The sequence below is a fragment of the Polypterus senegalus genome, chromosome 3 (assembly GCF_016835505.1).
Source record: "Polypterus senegalus isolate Bchr_013 chromosome 3, ASM1683550v1, whole genome shotgun sequence".
Lineage (NCBI taxonomy): Eukaryota > Metazoa > Chordata > Cladistia > Polypteriformes > Polypteridae > Polypterus > Polypterus senegalus.
Genome location: NC_053156.1, coordinates 43,932,558 through 43,959,375, shown reverse-complemented (window position 1 = coordinate 43,959,375; position 26,818 = coordinate 43,932,558). Strand labels below are relative to the sequence as shown.

Below are 26,818 nucleotides of genomic sequence, written 5' to 3'. Positions count from 1 at the left end.
AGATAGATAGATAGATAGATAGATAGATAGATAGATAGATAGATAGATAGATAGATAGCTGCTCTCTCCAATGAAAAGACAGGGCTCATAACCAGTGATGAGGAGAAGAGGTGGGTTTTCAAATCAAAAGATCAATATGTTTGAATGTGTTTCCTTTATTTATGCTGCTTTGATTTTCTATAAGTATTTATTTAACAATATCTTTGTAACAGATGCCTGTGTTTTGCCCTTTGTGGGTATGTGACAAGATAGATAGATAGATAGATAGATAGATAGATAGATAGATAGATAGATAGATAGATAGATAGATAGATAGATAGATAGATAGATAGATAGATAGATGGATGGATAGATAGATAGATAGATGTGAAAGACAGCTTAAAGAGAAATGGATAAACTCCACAAAGAATGACAAACTTCAAAATGAAAGAAAATATCTGAGACTTAGAAATGGAACATTTTCTTTAATATGTAGTTGTAGTTTGAATTGTCAATTTTATAGTCCAGAAAATGAATAAATCATTATGTTTTCTTTTGAATTTTCTCAGATATATTACAATGTACCTCCCAGCATTTGGAAACTAAAATTATGCTGGGAACCAAAAGCAGCCAATCTTCAAAAATTAAGCAATAAGCTATTTACTTCCAACAAACATTTTGTAAAAATACTTGAAGCAGAAGCAGCACCAGCCTGGCAGCCTATTTTTACTCAAGTGTCATACAGTCATACATGATGTCCGTACTGTAGCTGAGCAGAATGTTGAAATCATTGAATGACATGAAATCTGTTTTTAAACCCAAATGTTGGAATAAATAAATAAATGAGTTCATATGTAACATGATGAAAATAGTGGATGTCACTGCTGCTTCACAGATGTAGTGTCTTGGGTTGCAATTGATGCCAAGTCATTTTACTGTCTGGAGTTAACATGTTCTCCCTGTGTGGTTTCCCTACAGGCAGTCTGCATTTTCCTTAAAGGTAAGCTGATTAATTGAATAGACAAATCCAAATTGGCAGCTCTGTGGGTGTGTGGGTGTGTGTGATGGGCCTTCACCATGTCTAGAGTTGTTTCCTGCCTAAGATTGCCAGGGAAGCTCTGGCCCCTTGCAAACCACACTTTTTGCTCTCCCTGTTTTGAGAAGCAGAAGGGTATGGCTCTCAGCTTAGGCGCTTGACTGAGGGAAAACAGTGTGGAAGAGTTGAGAATGACCTGATTTTAATGATGGAAGAAAAAAAGGCAATATAGAATAAACATACTGTGAAGGCTCCACAGACCCCCAAACACGAACACACAATATAGGAGGTTTTATTAGAAGAATACCTTGTACTGTACAGACAATAAACAGGTCATCTCTCCTTCTTTCACTCTTCCTCTCACTTCACCGCACTGTTAGGGCCGATTTATACTTCGCACTCAGAAAGCACATGCATCATGGCTGCCATGCGTTTTCAGTGTTCATTTGACACGTTCTCTGAGCACGTCCTCAGAAATTAATGCGATGTGTGTGCGAGGTGAAGTACCAGCAAAAAAATCGCCAGGCACAGTGTGATCAAGCTGGAATGTGACATTAGAGTCTCTGTTTACTATCAACGTGTGACATCAAGCCGCTTTGCAGATCCTACAGGATCAATGTGCGCGCTTTGATGTTTGTTGAATATTTAGATGCGGTGAAGCAAAATGCCAACGTACAAATTCATTCCTGGTGCTTTTATTATATTAAAGCATCACATATTCCCCAAGGTAATGACACGATACATTTTAAAGCTGCACTACCGGACTACAATTCTTGGCATTCCCAGTTGGTATCTGAATGGGTATTGATATCTAGAGCTGCTGCCATCTAGCATCTTGGGGGAATAAGCAGCCCCCTTCCCTGTCCCTCTGTTTAATCCCAGCCAGGAAAGGTACTGTGAATATATGTGTTCCCATCCAGACAAGAAACCTTCCTCTCTCCTGATCAGAATGCCCATCCATCCCGTATGGCATATACAGTATAAATCACCTCTGTTAAAAATAAATTAAAATTTACAAGAGTATGTAGTTTCCATGCATAAGTTATTATATGTGTACATTGGGTTTTAGACAACTAATGAATAAAAAACACACTTACGGAATGTGTCTTGGGCAAAAAATCACCTGTGCATTATTTAATGTTTTTGTTGCATCTTGTTATATCATCTGTGTGTGTGTATATATATATATATATATATATATATATATATATATATATACACTCACCTAAAGGATTATTAGGAACACCATACTAATACGGTGTTTGACCCCCTTTCGCCTTCAGAACTGCCTTAATTCTATGTGGCATTGATTCAACAAGGTGCTGAAAGCATTCTTTAGAAATGTTGGCCCATATTGATAGGATAGCATCTTGCAGTTGATGGAGATTTGTGGGATGCACATCCAGGGCACGAAGCTCCCATTCCACCACATCCCAAAGATGCTCTATTGGGTTGAGATCTGGTGACTGTGGGGACCATTTTAGTACAGTGAACTCATTGTCATGTTCAAGAAACCAATTTGAAATGATTTGAGCTTTGTGACATGGTGCATTATCCTGCTGGAAGTAGCCATCAGAGGATGGGTCCATGGTGGTCATGAAGGGATGGACATGGTCAGAAACAATGCTCAGGTAGCCCGTGGCATTTAAACGATGCCCAATTGGCACTAAGGGGCCTAAAGTGTGCCAAGAAAACATCCCCACACCATTACACCACCACCACCAGCCTGCACAGTGGTAACAAGGCATGATGGATCCATGTTCTCATTCTGTTTATGCCAAATTCTGACTCTACCATTTGAATGTCTCAACAGAAATCGAGACTCATCAGACCAGGCAACATTTTTCCAGTCTTCAACTGTCCAATTTTGGTGAGCTCGTGCAAATTGTAGCCTCTTTTTCCTATTTGTAGTGGAGATGAGTGGTACCCGGTGGGGTCTTCTGCTGTTGTAGCCCATCCGCCTCAAGGTTGTGCGTGTTGTGGCTTCAAAAATGTTTTGCTGCATACCTCGGTTGTAACGAGTGGTTATTTCAGTCAAAGTTGCACTTCTATCAGCTTGAATCAGTCGGCCCATTCTCCTCTGACTTCTAGCATCAACAAGGCATTTTCGCCCACAGGACTGCCGCATACTGGATGTTTTTCCCTTTTCACACCATTCTTTGTAAACCCTAGAAATGGTTGTGCGTGAAAATCCCAGTAACTGAGCAGATTGTGAAATACTCAGAGCGGCCCGTCTGGCACCAACAACCATGCCACGCTCAAAATTGCTTAAATCACCTTTCTTTCCCATTCTGACATTCAGTTTGGAGTTCAGGAGATTGTCTTGACCAGGACCACACCCCTAAATGCATTGAAGCAACTGCCATGTGATTGGTTGATTAGATAATTGCATTAATGAGAAACTGAACAGGTGTTCCTAATAATCCTTTAGGCGAGTGTATGTATATATACAGTATATGACAGCAACACTCATAACAGTGACAAAACAATTACATTGATTACATTAACAATCATGTTACGTTATTTTTAAAATGTTTCTTTTTCTTTTTCATTACTTCTTTAACACACTACTTCTCCGCTGCGAAGCGCAGGTATTTTGCTAGTCATCTTTATATATATAAATTCAAATGTCTCTCTGTATGCTTTTCACAAGAGAATTTAATGGATTTAGATTGGGGTTTTTTTTCTATAATTTGTTTGAACATTCTGGATGATTTTGCAACTTCTCTCATTGTGCTATGTTTCATAGTTCGCTGGCAGTACCAATTTATTTGCACAAATCCGAGAGACACACAGTGGGCTGAGGGGAGGGGGGGTGACGTGTACCTTACCTGCGCTTAGCTAGCGAACGAGAGAACTACTTAATGGATTTAGATTGGGCTTTTTTTCTATAATTTACTTAAACATTCCACTTGATTTTGCGACTTCTCTCGAAACACTAAGAATCATAGTTCGCTTGCAGGAACAATATATTTGCGCTAATCCAAGACAGAGGCTGCAGGCCGAGGAGAGGGGGAAGCGGGACGTCCGAAGTGGGGAGTCGGTCTACCTCTACGTTTTGGAGTGTACCTTGCCTCCACTTAGCTAGCGATACCATTTTGTTCATTGATTTTGAAAGTTTGTACTGTTTCACTACTACGTGGGCAGAGCTGCAGGGGACGGCTAGTTTGTATAACTTTCAAATTGTCTAGCATCTAGAGATCATTTTCTTTTTGTATGTTTGGTATTTGGTCCACTTTATTACTCCCTTAGGGGAAGTTGTCTTTTCACAATGGCCCTTTGGAGGTCAGAGTGCAGGGTGAGCCATTATACTGCGTCCCTTAGACATCTTCAGGTTAAGGGTCTTGCTCAAAGGCTCAGTAACGGGACTTGAACCGGCAACCTTCCAGATACCAGTGCAGATCCTTAGCCTCAGAGCCACCACTGCACCTTTGAGTGCTCTTTAGTTTGTTTTTTGCAATTAATGTAAGCAGCCCTATAAACACATTAGCTGCAAGTAAGAATTTCACTTTACTCTACACCTGGAGCGGAGCAATTTCAAAACAAAGTGAGCCTTAATTTTTCATGGGTAGGCCTAATATTATTGTTAACTATACAAATCTTTTTAAAAATATACAGTTTTAAAAATCCACTCAAATCGACATAAGGGGAAGCATCACAGGTGTTGTTGTTTCCAGTTTAAATGCGTTTTTGTGCTCTCTAATTCAAATCCACTTACAAACGGTTGCTTTGTGAAAATAATCTGACTGCCTACCTTTTAAAAGAAAACTCAAAAATGATACATTCATTTCTTTTTATATGTTATTTACCCCATGTGGCTTGCAATTTTATTGGAGAATGGAGATAGAATGGACAGCGCTGGACAAGAGCAAACCATGTCACAAACATCAGTGAAAAAAACCTTCACGCTACTCGCGTCACATTATCCACATGCCAAGTCATTCAGTCATATGCTAACAATGTGCACAATGCATGCATTTTTTGATTAAATATTGTTAAATAAATCCATCCATCCATCCATTATCCAACCCGCTATATCCTAACTATAGGGTCATGGGGGTCTGCTGGAGCCAATCCCAGCCAACACAGGGCGCAAGGCAGGAAACAAACCCCAGGCAGGGCGCCAGCCCACCTCAGTGTTAAATAAATACCTCTTGAAAATTAAAGTAGTCCAAAATCAATATACCCCTTTTGCGTGGCACTTCACTTTTTGAATTGAAAACCCAGTGTCTCTCATTCTTTGGTCAATATTTAACATGATAATTATATTTGAATACTAACCCTCACCTATTCTGTTTCTTTTCTCGGTACCCAAATGTGGCCATTGGTGCCACGGCCCACCTGCCAAGTTGTTTGCCTGCCTATGGTAAAGTCATCCCTGATGGAGGATCACAGGAATCATGGGAAAGAGGGGTCCTTTCATCGGAGCAACGTTTCAGCCGTGGCATGGCCAAATGGGGAGGCAGCTAGATGGATGAGGTCTCCAGGACTCTAAAAATATCCAAACCTAATTATGTCATATCATCTACTGTTACACTGTACTTCTAAAATTTTTATTATTATGCTGTCTTAAGGAATTGTTCTGTTCTGTATATTGTATTGTATTGACCCCCTACTTTTGACACCCACTGCACGCCCAACCTACCTGGAAAGGGTCTCTCTTTGAACTGCCTTTCCCGAGGTTTCTTCCATTTTTCCCTACAAGGTTTTTATTTGGAGTTTTTCCTTGTCTTCTCAGAGAGTCAAGGCTGGGGGGCTGTCAAAAGGCAGGGCCTGTTAAAGCCCATTGCGGCACTTCCTGTGTGATTTTGGGCTATACAAAAATAAACTGTATTGTATTGTATTGTATTGTATTGTATTCCCGTCTTCATTTTAAATACAGCTGCAAATTTTGCAAAAAATAAAAACATGTCTTTTGACGTGCTGTGTTCCATCCATGCATCCTATCTGTTGTACTAATGCTTTACCTACAGAAGTTTACATTGTGAAGTTGTTGGTTTGTCCATTTTAAGCAAATACATGACCTCTGACCATCTTTCAGTGTCTGCCAGTGGGCCGCTCTTGAATCTTTCAGATCACTCAAGCATTGCTAGCGGTTGCTAATTTAACTTGCTGCTGTGGGGTCACAAACATTTTCAACACCAACATCAGAGTCTACAAAGTTTTGAAAACCTATTTGCTATCTAGTGGCCTGACGATGTGGCGTCCCTGGATGGGGTAAAGTCTGCATGGGGAGGACTGCCAGGTGCTGAAGTACCGCGTTCAAAGGAGTGTGTGAAATAGGAGGAGGGCTCAGGAACTCTGAGGAATCACAAACACGAGGGTGCGTGGAGAGGGGACTAGGGCTGCTAAGATATGGTTTGCTTGTAATGGAGGGGACAGTTGCTTACGCATCCAGTGGTTTTGCTTCTTTTTTTAAGTGAAGTAAAATGACAAATACACCCAGTTGTCTGAGGTATCACAACTGCTCATCTGGTATATCTGTCTGGGTCAGCTTCAGCGATATTTGACTTATGGGAGGTTCAAACTAAAATGCAGGTATGGAAAAAAAAGAACAAAACAGGGTTGGCCAGTAAGTAAAGTAGTTGAAAGTATGACAATACTGCTGCTGCTGCTATGACTGCTACGCCTATGGTACGCTCTGAACACTACCCTACCAAAATACATTTGGATAGCCTGTAACAGTTTCATGTTCTCCTCTAATGACAGCTGGATATGTTTCAATTTGCCACCAAAACCAAGACCTGGCTTTTGGCTGAAACCAGAGGGCATCAGAAAGTTTCATCAGTTTTGGCCAATGGGTGAAACCCAAGGTGAATTACAGTCTGTTATATTATAAAGCAGAAGAAGTACCTGGTGCTGCCTGTAGGCATTTGAAAATTTGGGATATTGCTGTTATCCATTGTGTTAAAAATGATGAAGAAAGAAAGAAAGAAAGAAAGTAAGAAAGAAAGAAAGATTCTATAATGAATCTATCAATTTAAACAGTAAGCCAAAGAACTATACTTGAAAATGGTACTCATTATTTGATAATTCAATATAAATTAAATTGTTTCTCTGCTCTACGGCCATCTTCACATGATTGTCCATGAAGTAAGCGTGGAATCCTTGGCTCTAGTATCGCTGTATTTTTAGGTGGGCTCTGAAATTTATTTATGCTTGATGTACAGTACATCTAAATTTTATTGTAATTCAGCTTTTGAGACTTACTGTAAATGGAAAGTCTCTTATTATGATAAATGCCTGAGGAGCAAAACAAATCAGTCCAGCAGCTTTCCCAGCTCTCACATTTGTGTTTTACCTCTGGCAATGTTCTGAGAGACTTTGCAATCTTGGGATATCCCTGTTTTCTCAAATTGTGCACTGCACTGCCCACAGCCTTTCTAAGTTAGTATTTTAAGTAGTTTGTATGTTATGGCTGCCACTGACACAAACACATCAACACTGTTTCTTTTTTTAATTAGACATATACTCATGTAAACACTGTGAAAATGCAGAAGAACTGTGCAAGAAAGGGCACTCCTTTTATATGGCTAGTGGCGTCCATGACATCTTCTGCCACTCTGTGATGGTCAGTGCAATTTTCTACGCTTTGGTGTACCAGACTGGTAGCATCACTTCCAAGAGAGGCCCACTGAATTAACAAGCTAATTAAGACCGCAGGCTCAGTTATGAGATATACACACAACCATTGAAGGTAGTAGAGGGGGACTGAAGGAAGAGAAACCTGATTTGCCATTATGAACAATGACGCACATCCTGTCCATGACAGACTGAGGACTTTCAGCCAAAAAATTATTCATAGGAAGTGTCAAGAAATGCATACCTAAGCCAATAACGTTTTTATAATACCTCACTGGGACTGTCTATCTATCTATCTAAGAGCATATAAAATCACCTTAGCAATGGTAACTTTGCACCTGATGATCCTGCTATTGTCTACCCTGTAAAGAAAATGGATGCCCCAGAAAACGGATGGATGGTTACTAGGAAACAAATATATATATATATATATATATATATATATATATATATATATATATATATATTCACATTGTCAAACCTGTGTAATCCAACTCAAGGTTGAGCCTGCCCTGACAGAACTGGGCAGAAGGCAGGAAATAACCCTACACAGGGTGTTAGGCCCACTTCCACTCCTAGCCTTAGTCAAAGTGAGTCACTTTGAAATCCCCTGTGGGGATGTGGGAGGAAAATGCATACAGACATGGGAAGGGAGAGCGTAACAACAGCACATGGGGCACAACTGGAAAAAGACTGTAGCAGCACCACATATTAAGAGACTAACTGTAACAGCATAATTTGCCATCCATTCAAAGAAGGCTGTAATATTGAATGGGTATGCAATGCAAGTGCAAAAGAAGGATAAGGCAACTGATAAGTAATTTTTAGGCTTAAATGCTTCTGTGTATATCCTGTAATGGATGGCATGCAAAGATTGGCATCCCAGCTGGGACTGAACAGGGATCCTTACCTGGTCATGAGTCCAGTATAATGGAAGGACAGGGGGAGACCTGGTGAGGCTACTTGCTCCCCTGACACACTAGTTGGCAGCCTCCCTGGGCAACATTACCAGTATGGACACCCACAAGGGATGTTGGGAACTGGAATCCAATGGAGCAGCCTTGTCGGGTTTCATGGGTGCCACCAGATGGTGATCCTAGCACCAGGAGCACTCCCAGGTCCAAGATAGTAGAGACCACTCAACCTCATCCAGGGATTCAGAGTCAGGTGGTAGGTGGACAAAGCTCACCTAGGAGGTGTGGAAGAGGAGAAAGAGTGACAATTGTGTGGTGCTGTATTTGTTATACTTGTGAAGCCTTTGTGTATGGTATTTCATAATAATAAACTTTTTCTTGTGTCTGCAAGGCTGTGTATGGGGTTTGGACTGCTGCAGCGCCTCCTGGTGTTCGTAATGTGTAACTTGTATGTATTGTAAGGAGAAAATCTAAATAATATTTTGATTAAAATATGTCATCATTGCGAATTAGTTTTCCTTGATTATTTGTGTCAAGAACTTTTGTTCTCAAGGCTGCTCTCGACCAGAGGTTCTCAAAGTGTGGTCCGTGGATCATTACTGGTTTGTGAACACGTGCCAGGTGGCTGTATGCTGACCTAGTCATCCATCTTAGAAGAACTTTCTTGCTGAAGGAGCCACATGAAATGGCTTTTAAGACACCAACCACGGAGCACTGTGTCTGACCTTCTTGCAGACAATGACATCTTTTTCTTCTAAACCACTCTTACCTTCTCAGATCCTGTATGGTCGCATCAATATCTCCCACTTTTTTGACATATCTTCAAACTCACAGTTTCCCCTCTCCCATCCAACCTAATTCCTTCACCATGTCAGACTCTTTTCAAATCCATCTTGACATCCACCTCAAGAGCCAAGCCCTGGAAGCAGCAATCCCTTAGTTCCACATTATGGATCATTGGCTAAAATCTGAGACCCCAAAATATAAACCCACCAAGGTTTAAATGGTAGTCTTGTAATGCAGACATTCCATCGAGGATTGTTAGGGTTGAGTGAATCGGACATGGACAGTGTATGCGACCCAGATATGAGAGAAGACACTAGGGGCCTCCAGTTTAAAACCGTGCTTAGATTCTATAATCTAATTTTGCTTACGCTAGAAAGGTAAAAAAGGCAAATACACAAAAAAAGGGAATTATAAAACTTTGCTAAGTTCCATGCCAATCTCAAACAACTTAAAACTATGCACTTGTGTTTTTAGTCCCATCACCTCCAGCCCGTAACCATGTATGGCCATAAAAATGCCCTTTATGAATATTCATGACCTAATCACCATATAAATTTGGTCATGTTCCTGAGTCACAAACTAAGACAGAACAGAGGAAACGAAACTTCAGTGACTTTGACTTGAGGTATTACAGATATTTATGTTACACAGATGCACTATGGTGACTAAAATAAGTCTCCAATAACAGATATTTTATTCTCAAGCTTTAAGGCCACAGTTAACATAAATATGTTAATTAATGCATTAGGTGCATGGTGACGCAGTGGTAGCACTGCTGCCTCTCAGTAAGAAATCTGGGAGTCCCGTCCTGGAATCTCCCTGTGTGGACCTTGCGCATGGGTCCTTGTGGGTTGCTCTGGTTCCCTCCCACAGTCCAAAGACATGCAGGTTGGGTGAATCGGTAGTGCTAAATGGTCCCCTGGTATGTGTGTATGGTGTGTGTGTGTGGCCATTGATTGCTAGGATAGGCCCCAGCTGCCTGAACATTTTCTAACTTCTTAAAATAAGAAAGTGCTTATGTTAAAAAAAACAAACATGTTTTCTTTCATTTAAATATCATCAATGGTTATTTGTGTAATTTTTCATGATACTAACTAACTTATAATCTGTCCTTGAGCCATCCACTTGGTGTCGTTTAATGAATTGGACAGAGTCCATCATGTAAATCGCTTCTACCACTTTCTTTTATGTGGAATTGCTCCCTGGACACTTTTTACTATTTTACTTGTGAATTTCCCCTTGGGATTAATAAAGTATCTATCTATCTATCTATCTATCTATCTATCTATCTATCTATCTATCTATCTATCTATCTATCTATCTATCTATCTATCTATCTAAATTATATGACCCCCTGTTTTTCCGTTACAGGTTTCAAAAATGGATGGATGGATGTCAGAATGTGACTGATACATCATTGAATTACCCAATGAAACAAGATTTTCTGTTCACCTTATTGTTCTGCTGCCAACACTAATGACAACACTAAAAAAGTTTGCATAGGACGATGGTTGTAACTTTAAGACAATTTCCGCACCAAGTTCTTGTTTTATAAACCCTGACTTTTGCGTAAGACAAGCAAGTTTTATATATGAAGCCCCCAGTGAGACGTGAAGAATTGCATGTAAAACCAACAAAAAGGAGCCAGCATGGTAGCTCACAGAGCTCAAGTACAAGCTTTAGCTGGTAAGACAGAAAGCGAGTGAGGAGCAGTTCAAGTTTGACTGAGTTCTGTGAGTGCCGGCTTTCTTAAGCTATCTTCCAAAGGCATAACAGTGGAAGCAGCAGCACAGACCCTTAAATTAAGGAAATGCCTTCCAATAAACAATCCAGTTCAGGCCTACTAAGTCATTATTTGATTCGATGTGTCCGTTCTTCTTCTTTGAGCTGTTACGGCATTTCTCGAATGCAAAATCATAAAGAAGGTGATAATAATGACATGGTATTTGCAGTCCTCTATATGTTTTACATTGACAATGTGGTCCTCGGTCCAGAATACTTTGAGACCCATTGCTCTAGGCCAAATAGCATATGCTTGGCATTGTGTAAAAACCGGTGATGATAAATAAATACCCAAAATGTTTCAAGTTTGAGGAGCGATAGAAATTGAGGAAATGGCACACATACTTGCACGTTGAAATGTGGTACAAAACTGAATGCAGTAATATGGTTATAAACACACACACATCTGTATCAGCCTTACAATTTGTGTCGCTTTTGCGGGTTGTCCAAATTGCAGTTTCTAGTTTGTGTTTATTACTACCTACAAAGTCACTGTGTTCATTTCCACATGTCTCCTAGCTAAATGCTCTACACTGCCTTTAAAAACACAATAAAGAGTCAAAGTTGGGAAATCTAAAATGTCATCTGTGAGCTGTTTGCATCCATGTGATGTAGAAAAAAAAAATCTAAGAGGCTTATTGCGCAGCAGTGACTGGCACAAGCAGCTCCACCATGGGAAACTGTGGTCTTGTTCGCATGGCTTCAGTTGTGTTAACAAGTCTCCATGTTCTGATAAAATTCCAAGTGTTCTTAGTGTTTTACGCTGATTTTTAAATGAATTATTTGAATTCCAACAATGTCAGCGCAGTGTTGTGTCAATGAAAAACTTTTGCCAAGTGCTCTAAAGCGTAAATGCATTGTGATGAGTTTAGTTGATTTTTGGTGCACAAAATGATCTTGATAGATAGATAGATACTTTATTAATCCCAAGGGGAAATTCACATAATCCAGCAGCAGTATACTGATACAAAGAAACAATATTAAATTAAATAGTAATAAAAATAAAAATAAAAAAGCAGACAATAACTTTGAGTAATGTCAGCATTTACTTCCCCGGGTGGAATTGAAGAGTTGCATAGTGTGCTCCTCAGTCTGTCAGTGGAGCAGGACAGTGACAAAAGTCTGTCACTGAAGCTACTCCTCTGCCTGGAGATGACACTGTTCAGTGGATGCAGTGGATTCTTCATGATTGACATGAGTTTGCTTAGTGCCCGTCGCTCTGCCACGGATGTGAAACTGTCCAACTTTACTCCTACAATAGAGCCTGCCTTCTTAACAAGTTTGTCCAGGCGTGAGGCGTCTTTCATCTTCATGCTGCCACCCCAGCACACCACTGCGTAAAAGAGGGCACTCGCCACAACCGTCTGGTAGAACATCTGCAGCATCTTACCGCAGATGTTGAAGGATGCCAACCTTCTTAGAAAGTATAGTCTGCTCTGACCTTTCTTACATAGAGCATCAGTATTGGCAGTCCAGTCCAATTTGTCATCCAGCTGCACTCCCAGATATTTATAGAAACGGGCAGCCAAAGCGTATAGTGAGTAGGGTCTGCCAGAACCTCACCCTGCTCTCCCATAGGATCAGCGCTTCAATATCTGCGGTTTCTGTTTCTGTGAGGTTTTCAAGGAACGTAATCCTTCAGAATAACGAGAATTGACTGTTTAAGGTTAAGGCTTTTCTGTATTTTTCTTCTCTTAAAATGTTTAATTTATTTTTGCATGTATGTAAGCATGTATGTATTTATTTATTTGTCATAATACAATTTACAGAACTATAAGAGGTAAGTAAAATTTGGAACAACAATGCAATAACAGTAACACAATATAAAATCAAAAGAGCAAAGACAATGCACTACAATGCACACTCACAATATTGTGCAATTTAGACCTAAATACAAGCAGTAATGCTAATAATAATAAAATAAGACAGGTAAAGTAAGACACTGTTTGCACAAATATACAGTACACATACAATCATGAATATATTGGGAGAGACCCATACAGACATGGAAGAACATGCAAACACCACACAGACAATGACAAGCTGGGCAGTGGGATGTAGTGATTAAAGCTTTGGACTTCAAATGCTAACATTGCGGGTTCAAATCCCACAAATGGCCCTGCGTGACCGTGAGCAAGTCACTTCACCTGTCTGGAAATGTAACCAATTGTATCTCAAATTGCAGCAGGTCTCCATCAATAAAGGTGTCAGCCAAATAAGTAAATGTAAAGGAGCAGACCTGGGATTTGAACTCAGGATGTTAGGTCCACGAGGCATGAGCACTGAGCAGCGTGCTTCCATACTACCTCGGTTAACAAACAATCTTATATATAAACGTCTATGTGTGGAAGTGTGGGTGTCTGTCTGTCTGTCCGGCCTAGAAATGAGAGGTGGGCTCCACCTCCAAGGATACACAAGCGAAGTGAGCACGTTGACAAAAAGAGAAACCTCAGAAGAAAGAGTCACTTGCTTAGCCGCTAATACAGAAGCGAGACAAGCACATCGACAAAAGGAAACCTCCAAAGAAAGTCACTTCCTTAGCTGCTAATACAGAATTGAGGCGAGAACATTGGCAAAATGGCATCCCTTTTACTTTTCCTCCCTCTGCTAATACACAAGAAATGCGAGCATGTCGGCAAAACAAAACCTCCTAGGAGAGAGATGCCCAGAGTTGTTCCCTTCAATTACCTGACATCTCTACATTTCAATTTTTTTTCTGACGATTTCAATAGTTTCTAGGACCCCGTGTTTTTACAGCACAGGCTTACACAGCTAGTAGCACTACAATTACCTCTAATGCAGAGCTCATTTAACACTGAGCAGAGCCTAATCATCCAATTTCAGGCTCATGAGAAGCCAAAAGGATTATGGGATAGCTAAATGGATGAATGGAAGAACCTGATTTGGACATGTATTTTAATATAAAATGTATATAATATAAATATTATAAATTATATAAAGGAAGTAATTAATGTCATAAAAGGTTTTATATTTCAATAATGACTGTAGGAGCCTGAGAAATCAGGAAACATGTCTGCCTGTGTTGTCATTGTCTCCTAACTTCATTAACAAACTTGGGAGTACTTCGTAGTAGTGGACATGGTCTCAACCAGTCACGCTTACTCTACAGTGTTACGTCAGAGATTGAGAGAGAAATGCAGAGAAAGAGCACAGAAGTGGGGAAATAATGAGCCCGGCCACAAGCAGTAAAAATACAACTCTTGCAAGAATGACCAGTTTCAGGACTACCAAGGTGACCTAATGACACACCGTGCAGGGACTTTATCACCGCGAAAGAGCACGGCATATACCTGCTGTCTGAATAATTAGTTAACCCACTCGTCACATCATATCTAATAGGACCCTTCTTTTATTCTTTTTGCAAGCAGTTTGCCTGCCGCACCTTAGACATGCTGCTTATCTGTGCTGGCTTGGACTTTACAACAAAATCCCGCAATAACTCCTATTTATTTTTTGTACTGTATGGTATCATTGTTTTGTATTCTTCACGTTTGTGGCCTTGCTGAGCAGTTTGTTTTGTGCAGATAATTTTTTGAAGATTCCATTACACACCTGGTCGTTTATTTGCTGTTTCAGTTCTGTGCTTGTCGCCTTTAATGCATTGTGTGTGAGTAAAGCAGTGTGTAAAAGTGGCTTTAATGGTTAACACTAGGGCTTAGTGTTATTTTTTTCTGATCTTTTACTTTACATCTTGCATATTTTCAGCAGCCCATGAAAAGGGGATTCAGTAGAAGAAACCTTGGGAATATCAGGTTGTTATCTTCAACAGCAACCTTACCATTTGAGCTACTCCTACTACATACTGCTCCTTCATAATTAACTCTGCCTGTGCCTCATCCTATCCTGTATGGAGCTTTAAGTTGAAGTAGTATTTGTCTTTCAAAAGATCCACTTCCTCCTACCTCGTGGCAGGACATACCAGATGTGCCCTCGCACTATGTGCCAGCCTACCCTCCCTGCAACCTTCCACCACAGTCAAGTGATACACCTCGCAAGGCCTCCCTTCATTAGCTGCCAGTTGTGACATACATTCACTGAGCAAACTGTCTGGAAAACCTGCTTATCCAAGAAATTATCTATTCTACCAATCATTGTGTGTCAGCAGCGCAATGCACAAAATCATGCAGATCAGGGTCTGGAACTTGAGATAATGTATACATCAAACACCAGGAAGGGGGAAAAAATGTGACTACAGTGACATGATTGTTGGTGCCAGATGGGCTGGTTTGAGTATTTCTGCAACTCTGATCTCCTGGGATTTTCATACACAACTGTTTCTTGGGTTTACCCAGATTGGTACAAAAAACAAGAAACATCTTGTTAGCAACAGTTCAGCAGAGAGAGAAACACCTTGTTAATGACAGAAGTCAGAGGATAATGGCCATACTGGTTTGAGTTGACAGGAAGGCAGCAGAACTCAGATAACCATAGCTGTGGTGAGCAGAAAAACATCTCAGAATGCACAACAAATTGAACATGGAGGTGGACGGGCTACAACAGCAGAAGACCATGTTATGTTCCACTCCTGTCAGCTAAGAACAGAAACCTGAGGCTGCTTTAGGCACAGCATCACCAAAGATGGACAGGTGAAGACTGTAGGGTCAGAAATAGATGCCAACAGCATGAATCCATGCACCCAACCTGACCTGTGTCAACTGTCCGGGCTGGTGGTGGTGGTGGTGTTAAGCTGTGGAGAATGTTACCTTGGCACATTTTGAGCCCATTCATATCAATCAGAGACTATATATACAGGTGCATCTCAATAAATGGTACAGATTACGGTTATTTTTGGGTACCCCCTCGAATACATATTTATATATAATGTAATGTAATGAGAAAACACAAAGCCAGAAAAAAATATCTATTACCGTATTTATGCGTGTACCATGCGCACATTTTTTCCCGAAAATCAGCATTAGAAAATCAGGTGCGTCATACACGAGGAAATGTAATTCTGTAATGTTTACTTCTTCTTCTTGGACTCACATTCTCTCTCTCTCTCTTGCTCGCGCACTCGCGTTCTCTCTCTCTCTCTTGCTCGCGCACTCATTCTCTCTCTCTCGCTTGCTCGCGCACTCGCGTTCTCTCTCTCTCGCTTGCTCGTGCACTCGTGTTCTCTCTCTCTCGCACTCGTGATCTCTCTCTCTCTCTCTCTAAATGCTTCCTATACAATCACAATGCGCGTTGTACACGGGGCAAAACGATTTTCCGATTTTCTTTGCAAAAATTAGGGTTTGCGTCTTACACGAGGGCGTGTGGTACACAAGTAAATACGGTATATAAAAAAATCCTGAGAAAATATGAGACTTTTTAGCCTGGGATGAGACGTGACTTTTTCAGAGAGATACTTTTAAGCCCTGCGAGACGAGACTTTGTGCCAAGAGATTTATCCATGCCCGGGGCCGAAAATAAAAGACAAAGAGTAGATGACAGAGAAGTAGAAGTTCAAAAACATTGACGCAATACACATGCAGTGCAGGTTAGAGATAATGAAAGTACTAAAATTAGAAAGTCTCAAAAAAATGATGATAAAGATTTTATTAGCGCATACAAATGCAAATTACTACTCGGTGAAATAACGGAACAGCGAAAAGAGATTGAATATATTGTTCGGATTCAAACTTTAAGTCGGAGACTTGTACATCATCTAATTTGTGTTGCCATCAGGGAAAAGTTGTGTCTCTTCCCAATGAAGATTTGTTGTTTGGTGAAAGTGAAATCCACATACGTGAGTGGCAGAGATGTGAAGTGGCTGGCGTGTAGCGCAGGCTGGGGGATGGCGAGGAAACGAGCAGGGGGTAGAACCTCCTAGCATATAAACAAAATAGGGACATATTATGAACGCTGCACATCCACTCTATGACACACTAACATTGATGACTTTCGGCCAACAAAAAGGTGTGTCAAGGAACACTATGGGGGCTCCTTTATACCAACGGCAATATGCCTGCGTAACACTTCACTAGGACTGGGACTGCCAGGTCATTCAGATACATGGAGAACACTTAAAACAGACAATGAATGACCAGACAGGGAACTTGAAATCCCAGACGTGGGTCTGTGAATCAGCAGTGCTAATCACTGTGTTATCCTGACACCATACATCTTCTTTATACTGTATATAAATACATGGGTACTCTGTGTAACCATATGTGACAAAATGCTGCAGTTTACAAAGTTGTAAGGATTAACAGAACAAGAGATCTATTTGATTTGATTTTTATTTGATACACTTTACTAGATTGCCGTTTCGCATGGCCTTTGGAGGTCAGAGAGCAAGGTCAGCCATTGTATAGTGTCACTGTGAAGCTTTTACAGGGCCTCAAAGTTGTGTGAATGATCTGTCTGCATGTACCAGAGAAAGCACATTTGTCTCAGCTTTTAAATTCAGACTGAAGATTCATTACTTAAATCTGGCATGCCCTGATTAGATCTGCTGATTAGCTGCGCTTGCTGTGACTGCTTGTTAGTCGTTTGGGTAAAAATACAACCGTGACAATCAGTGATGTTTTTGGTATGAAAATTCTGTTGTGGCCACATAGACCTTGGAGAGAGATGCTGTCAGAAGGAGAGATGCTGTCAGAAACTGTGCAAAGTGTGTGTGTGCATTAACATATGTGTATGTAGGAGTAAATGAGTTCTTAACGAGCAGAGCCTACAAGACCGCTTCCTCTGTTTAAATACATTGGCCTGGGCACATGACTACTAGTGATCTCTGAAAAGATGCTGGCTTGGATCAGCTCACAGAGGTTAGAAAAAAATGAGTGCAGATGATGTTGCCACTGAAAAGAGAGCTTGGAGGTGTGAATGAGCAGGGAAATTTCACAGCCGAGAAAAGACCATTGGAGTCAGTCACATGGAAGACAGAGGTTAGAGAGGCACTGGATGGTGGTCAAGAAGTAGACAGCCTTCAGTAAACCTCACGTGAGAAAATGAAGGAGAGAAACTAAGCTTCATAATGTATTAGGCTGCCAGCTCCAGTGATGATAAAATGGCAGGTGAATAATGCCTTTAAAAAAATCACACAAAAATGAAGATCTATCAACATGTTGTTATATAGTACAAACACCAAAGGACAATATGAAAAAATTTGTCATCATCTCCACATATTCAACAGAAACACAAATGAATATTCATACATTTCCAATTTTTGTTCAGTGGGCAAAGTGCTAAATTATATTGCTACATAAGTAAGCAATGTGACTCATGAAACTGATGACGACTACTCCAAATAATGAGATGTGCAAGTTCACACACTCTTTAAACTGTGTCAAAAAAAAAACAACAAGCGATGGGTCTCTTAAAAGGGCTCAATTTTTTAAGTCCCAAAGGGGAACTTCAGCGATTAACCTGCACCTGCGCACACCTGAGCACAACTATGGTGACAGCACTGCAGGGTCCAAGCAACCTGTAAACAGGCTAGCTGAGTCAGCCATAAAGTAAATTTCACCTAGTCCAAAAAGGAATATTTTCTAGGTAAGAAATGTAATGAGAAGTGTCATTTTACTTGATTTCTCACTGCATTCATAATGGCTAACACAGTACAACACCCTAGTACTACTAAATAAGAAATTGAATTCAATACATCATCGAAAATTGGGAATATTTTGATAATGACAACCAAGCTGCATTTACTGTTATTATTGTTGTTGCTAAAAAATTTTTTAGCAAGGTTATAAGTTATGAAGGTGAGTTTAAACAACACACGTGATGGTGCCATGTCTGATGGATCACAATGACTATCATAGAAGGTGGCCTGACCAACAGATCATACCAATAATAGGAAGATGGCTTGATCAAAGGATCCTATTGACAGTCATAGTTAGATGACCTGACTGATGGATCATGCAGACTATTACAGAATATAGCCTGACCAATGAATCATACTGAGTAACAAAGGAAGATGGCCTGGCCAACAGAGCATACCATACCAACTTTCATAAGAAGACAGCTGGACTGACAGATGTAGCTGGCTATCATATGAAAATGGCCTGACTGGTGGATCATACAGTCTATTCATTTAAGATGGCCCAACCAATGGATCATATTATCTATCACTGGAAGATGGCTAAACTGATGGATCACACCAACTATCTAGGAAGATGGCATGACTGATGGATTGTAATGGCTATCAAAGGAAGATGGCCTGACCAGTGGATCATAATGACAATCATAGTTAGATGACCTGAGTAATGGGTCATACTCACTATCATAGGAATATGGCCTGACCAAAGAATTATATTGAGTAACATAAAAAGATGCCCTGGCCAATGGCGCATACCATACCATCTTTCATAGGATGACAGCTGGACTGATAGGTCTAGCTGAATATCATATGAAGATGGCCTGACTGGTGGATTATATAGTCTATCAATGGAAGATGGCCCAACCAATGGATCATGCTATCTATCATTGGAAGATGGCTAAACTGATGAATCACACCAACTATCTAGAAGCATGGCATGACTGATGGATCATAACGGTAATCATAGGAAGATGGCCTGACTAATGGATTATATATACCAACTATAACAGGAAGATGGCCTGACCGATGGATAAAATTGACAATCATAGTTAGATGACCTGAGTAATGGATCATACTGACCATCGTAAGAATAAAGTCTGACCAAAAGAACAGTAACATAGGAGGATGACCTGACCAATGGAGTACACCAACAATCAAAGGAGTATGGTCTGATGAATGGATTATACCAGCTATCAATGGAAAATTACCTCATTGATGGAGCATACCAACTATCATAGAAAGATTGCCTGACCATTGGGCCTTACTGGTTACTGGAAGATCGCCTGATTGATGGGTTGTAGCAACTATCATAAGAAGGTGGGCTGACCGATGGATAATATTGATTATTATAGGAAGTTGAACTGATAGATGGATAATATAGACTATCAATGGACAATGGCCTAATGTATGGATCATATTGGCTAGTACTGGAATACAGCCTAACAAATGACTAATACTAGCTAGCATAGAAAGATGGTCATTCTAAAGACTCCGGAGGAATACTGGATTTAAAGAGGTGATGAGAGATGTAAAGTACATACACTTGAAAAGACCAGCCATCGTTAAACAAAAAATAATACTCCATATAGCACATTTACATTCTGAACATTTATGGTGAATTGTACATAACTGGACAGGAGCTCTGTCAGTCCTCACCCAACTTCCTAAACCGTCTTTCTAAAATTCATAAGAACTGTTTGCAATTAAACATTGAATACTGTAGGAAAGGAAAACAATCAAAAGCACACATATAAAAAACATAAGCCTTGTGTCTCACTTGATTAAGTGTGAACTACACAAGTCTGTCCGATGTTTCAGAACAGGCCACAACAGAAGTAGGCAAAAGCAAACCACACAACATCTTTACTTAAGACTTTCAAAAGGTTCTTCTACGGTTCAGCACAGAAATTAAAGCAAGAAGCCTTCAGCATCAGAGGCAACATACAAAATGGGGTTTCAAGTTGGTTCAAGTAGTGAAAAGTCAAGCAAAATGACACCTTTTATTGGCTAAGTAAAAAGATTACAGTATGCAAGCTTTTGAGGCAACTCAGGCCCCTTCTTCAGGCAAGATGTAATGTAATGTAAGTTGGTTCAAGATAAGACAGAAAGTAGAGATAAGAGGAGAATGGAGTGAGATCAGTAGTGAATTCCATCATAGGGCCATGATCTAATCTGGCATTGATTCTGATATATTGTAGTGTACAAATTTACAGAAGAAACCTAAATCACAGACCAAAAAAAAAAAAAAAAAACTTGGGAGGGAATGAAAATGATTCAGGTCTGTGCAGGTCTGGTCCTCACACTATAAAGTTGAGAGAAGCCAAGTGCATTCTGGGTATAAAGGGTAGCCATACAGACTAAGCTGATTAAAATTGTTTAGTGACTAGAAAGCAGGAGACAGAACTGGAGGTAGTAGAGTTACAGATGTTAAGATTTGCACTGGGCGTGACGAGGATGGACAGGATTAGAAATGAGAACATTAGAGAGAGAACATTAGAGGGTCAACTCAAGTTGGATGGTTGGGAGACAAAGTCAGAGAGGCGAGATTGCGTTGGTTTGGACATGTGCAGAGGAGAGATGCTGAGTATATTGGGAGATGGATGCTAAGGATAGAGCTGCCAGGCAAGAGAAAAAGAGGAAAGGTCTAAGAGAAGGTTTGTGGATGTGGTGAGAGAGGACATGTAGGTGATGGGTGTGACAGAACAAGATGTAGAGGACAAAAAGATATGGAAGAGGATGATCTACTGTGGCAACCCCTAATGGGAGCAGCCGAAAGAAGAAGAAGAAGTCCTCAGAAGTGAAGGCTGCATGGGAACCTCATCCATGTCTTCAGATTTCTCAAAGGGGTCCATAAAACTATTAAACAGTTATGTGTGTGAAACTTGAATACTAAATGCTTAAATAATACAAACAAAAAATGAAAGTAGCTCATGATTCTGCTGTTGATGATAATGATGATGATGATTAAATAATGAATCACTAATTAAAGGGAAGTACATTTAGAACTGAAGCCAGGAAGCACTTCTTTACTCAAAGAATTGTGGGAATCTGGAACAAACTACCAAGACTTGTAGTTGAAGCACAAACCATGACAACCTTTAAGAAGAATCTGGATGAGACATTGACGCAGCTTAGGTATTAGCTAAACAAATCTGTTTAATGGACTGAATGGTCTTCTTTCATTTGTAGAACTCTTTATGCCTTTAACAGTTTATCATTATACTTATGTTAGGGAAACTTTTATCCAAACTAACTTACAAATTATAGATATTGACAAGTGGAATTGCTACTGTATCTCTCCAATGTGAGGACAGGCAGGTGAAGTGACCTCCACAGAGAGACACAATAAGCCAACGGCCGGGACTGAGCTGTTAGCTTTATGCTTTGCAGTTGCTATACCATTGACTGGCTGAATAATATTTTATAGGGCCTCTTTAGTGACCACGATGCCTTGCAAGTATTTTACACCTACCTACACTATCTAACATTTAAAGCTTTGGTAGGCTAAGTGGCTCAAAGGGAATTAAAGGGCACTTTTACCACCTCAATACTTGGCTTGAAAATTGGATGCAGTGTCTTCCATAGTGAAGAAGCTGCTGCACAAGTACGTTACACCTGTTTTCAAATTCTCCACCTAGAGAATTACCAGGTTTACTTATTCAATTGGGGTCACATGCCAAATGAGTTATGAAGGCTTAAGGCTGATCTGTAAATTTCACCTTCCCAATACACAGGTGCATTATTTTATATAGTGCCTTCCATAGTGAACAACATAGAACATTACATCAGTACTAACTCATTCAGTGTAGCACTGTGAATCAGCAGTGGGGATCAAAGACCACTTTTACTACCCCAGTACTTGGCTTGAAAGCCATATATAGCAGGGGTCACCAAGTCTGGTCCTGGTGGACCACCATGGCTGCAGGTTTTCATTCTAACCCTTTTTTAAATGAATGTCCTATTTGTGCTGCTAATTGACTTCTTGTGAATTCATTTTAATTGAATTACTTTTTTAAGATTTGTTCCCCTGAATTTCTTCATCGCTCCTCTGATTTGCTTCATTTCTTTCCTTAAATTGGGGCTTAAAGCGGATTGGTGGCTCTGAGGCTAGGGATCTGCACTGGCAATCGGAAGGTTGCTAGTTCGAATCCCGTAAATACCAAAAGGGACTCCGCTCTGTTGGGCCCTTGAGCAAGGCCCTTAACCTGCAATTGCTGAGTAGTGAGAAAAGCACTGTATAAATGCAAAGAATTATTATTATTTAAAATGCACTGAAACAGAAATGAAATGTTGAGTGAGTGAGCCAATAGAAGACCATCTCAGTCACGGCCTCAAACTCTAACCAATTTAACTCCAACCAGCTGCTTAATGAGGTGCCGACTCTCGTTGTTAATTAAACCCGTTCTTTAATTCTGTGGCTTGTTGCTGCTCTTGTGGTTCATTAGCAGACATTTCTGAAACTGTTGATTTTCTCTTTTCTAAGAGCACCGTTAAAATGTTTTGGGGACCTGAGTAGAACAACGCTCCTGAGACCTTCATCTTTCTTTATTTTCAGATACTGTACTTTGGACACCAGTTGTTTTGGCTCATTTTTTTTATCTCATTATTGTTTGGCTGCTAATTAAGGAAAAAGAAACAATTAAGGGGTCTAAGTCTTCAAGAACAAGTCAATTCAAATTAGTTCAAAAGAAGTTAATTAGCAGCAAAAACAGGTCACTCATTAAGAAAAGGGTTAGAATGAAAACCTGCAGCCAGGATGGCAACCCCTGATATATAGTGCCTTTCATACTGATCGAGCTGCTTCACAAGCCCAATAAACCTGTTTCCAAATTCTACACCTAGAGAACTAGCAGGTCTGCTGACTCAGTGACGCTCACAAAGTGAAGCCGCAATGGAGGCGGAAGGGTCCTCTATAAGGTTTACTGTGTCAGTAAGTCAGATGTAATATGCTTTAGGCACCTTTCATAGTGAAGGTGGTGCTTCATGGGTACAGCACTCCAGTCACCAAATTCTACACCAAAAACGCTAGCAGATTTAGTGACCCACCAGAGGTCACACATTGAATCAGCACTGGGATGACTGGACAAGGCTCATCTGTAGGTTTTACTGTCCCAGTACTCAGTTGCAATATTTTATATAGTTCCTTTCATAGTAATCAAGATGCTTCATAGATACATTACACCGGTTTCTATATTCTACACATAAAGTACTAATAGGTTTAGTAATTCACTCTGGGTCACACACTGAATTAGCAGCGGGGGCTGAAAGCTTATCAATGAGCTTTACTGTGTCAGTAATCAGGTGGAATACCCAATACAGCGTCTTTCATTGTGAACAGTGATGCTTCACAGGTACAGCACACTTCTCTGAGAATAACAGGTTAAGAGACAATGAATCAGTGGTGGCAACTGAACCTCGATTGGTATTATTTACAGTTTCAGTACTTGGGAACAGAGTCACAATGGTTGATCAGCCACTATTTCACAAAACTCCCTTGGTCACTGCGCTACTTGGTCAGCGGTCATTCTAAGATGTTTCACAAGTACAATACACCTGTTTCTGTATTCTACACTCAGAACACTAGCAGATTTACAGACTCAATCAGGGTCACACAACGAATCAGCACTAGGGGTTGAAGAGTCATCTATAAGATTTACTGTGTCAGTAGTCCGATGGAATATTCTTTACAGTGCCTTTCATATTAAATAAGATGCTTCACAGGTGCAGCACACATGTATACATATTTTCACACCATGGAGTCATACTGTGAATTAGTGGAGGCAACTGAACTTAGCACCAGTACTTGGACACTGGGCCACGGTGGCCGACCAGCTTCTATTTCACAAAACTCCCTTTAAAGTCTCAAAGATGATTCACAGAGAGTAGGACAACTACCGCTGAAGTTAGGAGACTCAATCAGGGTCATACATGAAGAAAGTGATGGGGACTGAAGGGACATTCTTCTGCATTACAATCCAAATATACAGCTACTAAGCCATTCTGCCGGATCAAGCAACACTTTATGTAACATCTTCTGCAACCCACAAGATGTTTCACCAGAAAAGAACAATTGTCCCCATAATCCTGTGACTAGAGCCCTGACCAGAGAGGGTCACACAGCAAGTCAATGGTAGCGATCAGACCAGCAATCTTTGCCTCACCTCTTTAGGCAGCAAGGCCTATGCAGCAGCAGCAGCAACCATGCAGTGACAGCGTATCACAATAAAGGATTAAAGCTGTAAAAGGCACTATAATATTTGCATTTGTATTCCACTCTTGGGCCCACCAAGTACTGGGGAAAGGCTGTGCACCAGGTGATTGCCATCTGAGTCTGTCCTCCCGGATGCAGGAACCACACAGGACCGCCACAAACTTGACAGGATAAAACCTGTTGCCACGAGGAGTGCTAATTTGCTCCTGTGTTTACGGAGCAGTGCCTAGCCAGCCGCGCTCAACAGGCGCTCACTCCCGCACTCCTTTATCCATTAAACCCAAACGTTCTTTTTATTTTTTGCAGGGTAAACACAGACTAAGTTATTCCACCTGCAGCTGAGATGCACATTCCTCCCAGCTCTTCAAAACCATCCATTAAGATCAAGAGACCCTGGGGGGAAAGCTCTGAGCAAACGCCGGAAATCAGCACCACTTAGCAATACTCGGCAACTCCGAAGCCATCCATCCTTCAAAATCAGACTCAGAAAAATACCATCTTGTGCCACTCTATGACCTACAGGCCGACAAGCCAGATGAGATACGTGCCACTAGGGTTCTGAGCAGGCACCTTAGTCTTCGGAGCAATAACTGTGGGCAGCTTTCAAACTGGGTGATGTGAGGAAAGCAACAGCGGCAGAGAGGGAGCCTAACCGGGGGGCTGAAGACGAGCGAGCGTCAAAGCAAAAAGAAAAAAGGAAGCATGGATGGAAGCGAACCATCAGTGCTGTGGTCCCCTTTGCTGGGCAGGCAGCCCCCCTCTCCCTCCATCCCTCTCTCGCTCTCTCTCCCTCACTCACTCACACACGCACAGCGTTCTAGGGCTTTACCTCCATCGAGCAGCGGCGGCGGCATCGCAGAAGAACACGAAGAACAAGAAGAAGAAGAAGCATCCTTACCTTGGTGGTGACTATGCAGAGGCAATCCATTGTTTAACCGACAAACAGGTGGCAGCTGAAGATGGCAGGGGGCCCACTAAGCATTGGAGCGAGCCCTCCAGATGGGTAAACCTCGTGCTTTCTTTCTTTTTTTTTTCTTGGACCAAGGAAGAGGGGGTGGTGGAGGGGGGGATGGGGGTGAAGGGGTGAAGGGTAAGGCTGGGTGGGGGGAAAAAGGAAGGAGGGGGCGTTCAGTTTAGCTGAGTGAGCGCTGGGATGTCAGCACGCGCGTGTGTGAGCGTGCAAGGATGCGTGTTCTCCGAGAGGGTCTGTGCCTGAGTGTGTGTATGTATGTGTCAGAGCTGGTCAGCGCGTGTCGCTCCGTGTGCATGTGTGTGTGTATGTGTGTGTGTGTGTGTGTGAGTGTGTGAGTGTGTGAATGTGTGCCTGCACTCGATAAAGGGATAGAAAGAGTGAGGGAGGAACAGAGGGGGAGGGGGGAGGGAGGCTGGCAAGTGAAGAATGGGGGGAATAAAAAAAGAGGCACGGGGGGCGGGTTCTCGAAGATAGAAATGAAGAAGAGGAAATATGGGAATGTGCGGCAGAGGCAGAGAGGTAGGTAGAAAGAAAGGAATGGATGCGGGAATGAAGGAACAGAACAGAGGGAGGACTGAATGGCTGTGGGCTTGAAGGAGAGGGAGGGAGAGCGAGCGAGCGAGCGAGAGAGAGAGAGAGAGAGAGCGGGCGGGGGTGAAAATGGATAGAGTGAGAGAAAAAGGGAGGGAGGGAAGGAGGACCCCACGCCAGATTGCTATCAGCACTCTAGCACTTCCTAGGCCGGCGCTTATTAACATTACAAAGGGAAGGACGGCCACGGCTTCTTTTAAGGAGGCTCAATCACACTTGAGCAGCAAGTGATGTGAGATGTGCGGCTCGGGAATTTTTGTTTTCTGATGCCCATAACCCCCTTCATTTCCTGATAGCCACGCATTTTTTTTTTTTAATTTTAAACTCCCACGGTAATAGATGTACTCTACCATCGGTGACTAACCGGACTGTGAAACGAAGCGCGTCCCACGCAAGAGAATGGGGGTGGTGGTGGTGG

The 26,818-nt window shown here is 41.3% G+C and overlaps 1 protein-coding gene across 1 annotated transcript in view; it reads right to left on the bottom strand.

Moving 5' to 3' along the window:
* Positions 1-26,416, bottom strand: part of LOC120525084 (disks large homolog 4) — a 593,143-nt gene extending 566,727 nt beyond the window's left edge. Inside the window, exon 1 of the mRNA XM_039747069.1 lies at positions 25,735-26,416. Within this exon, the coding sequence (XP_039603003.1) occupies positions 25,735-25,764 (30 nt within the window). The 5' untranslated portion in view covers positions 25,765-26,416. The remainder of the gene's footprint in view (positions 1-25,734) is intronic.
* Positions 26,417-26,818: the final 402 nt, after the last annotated feature.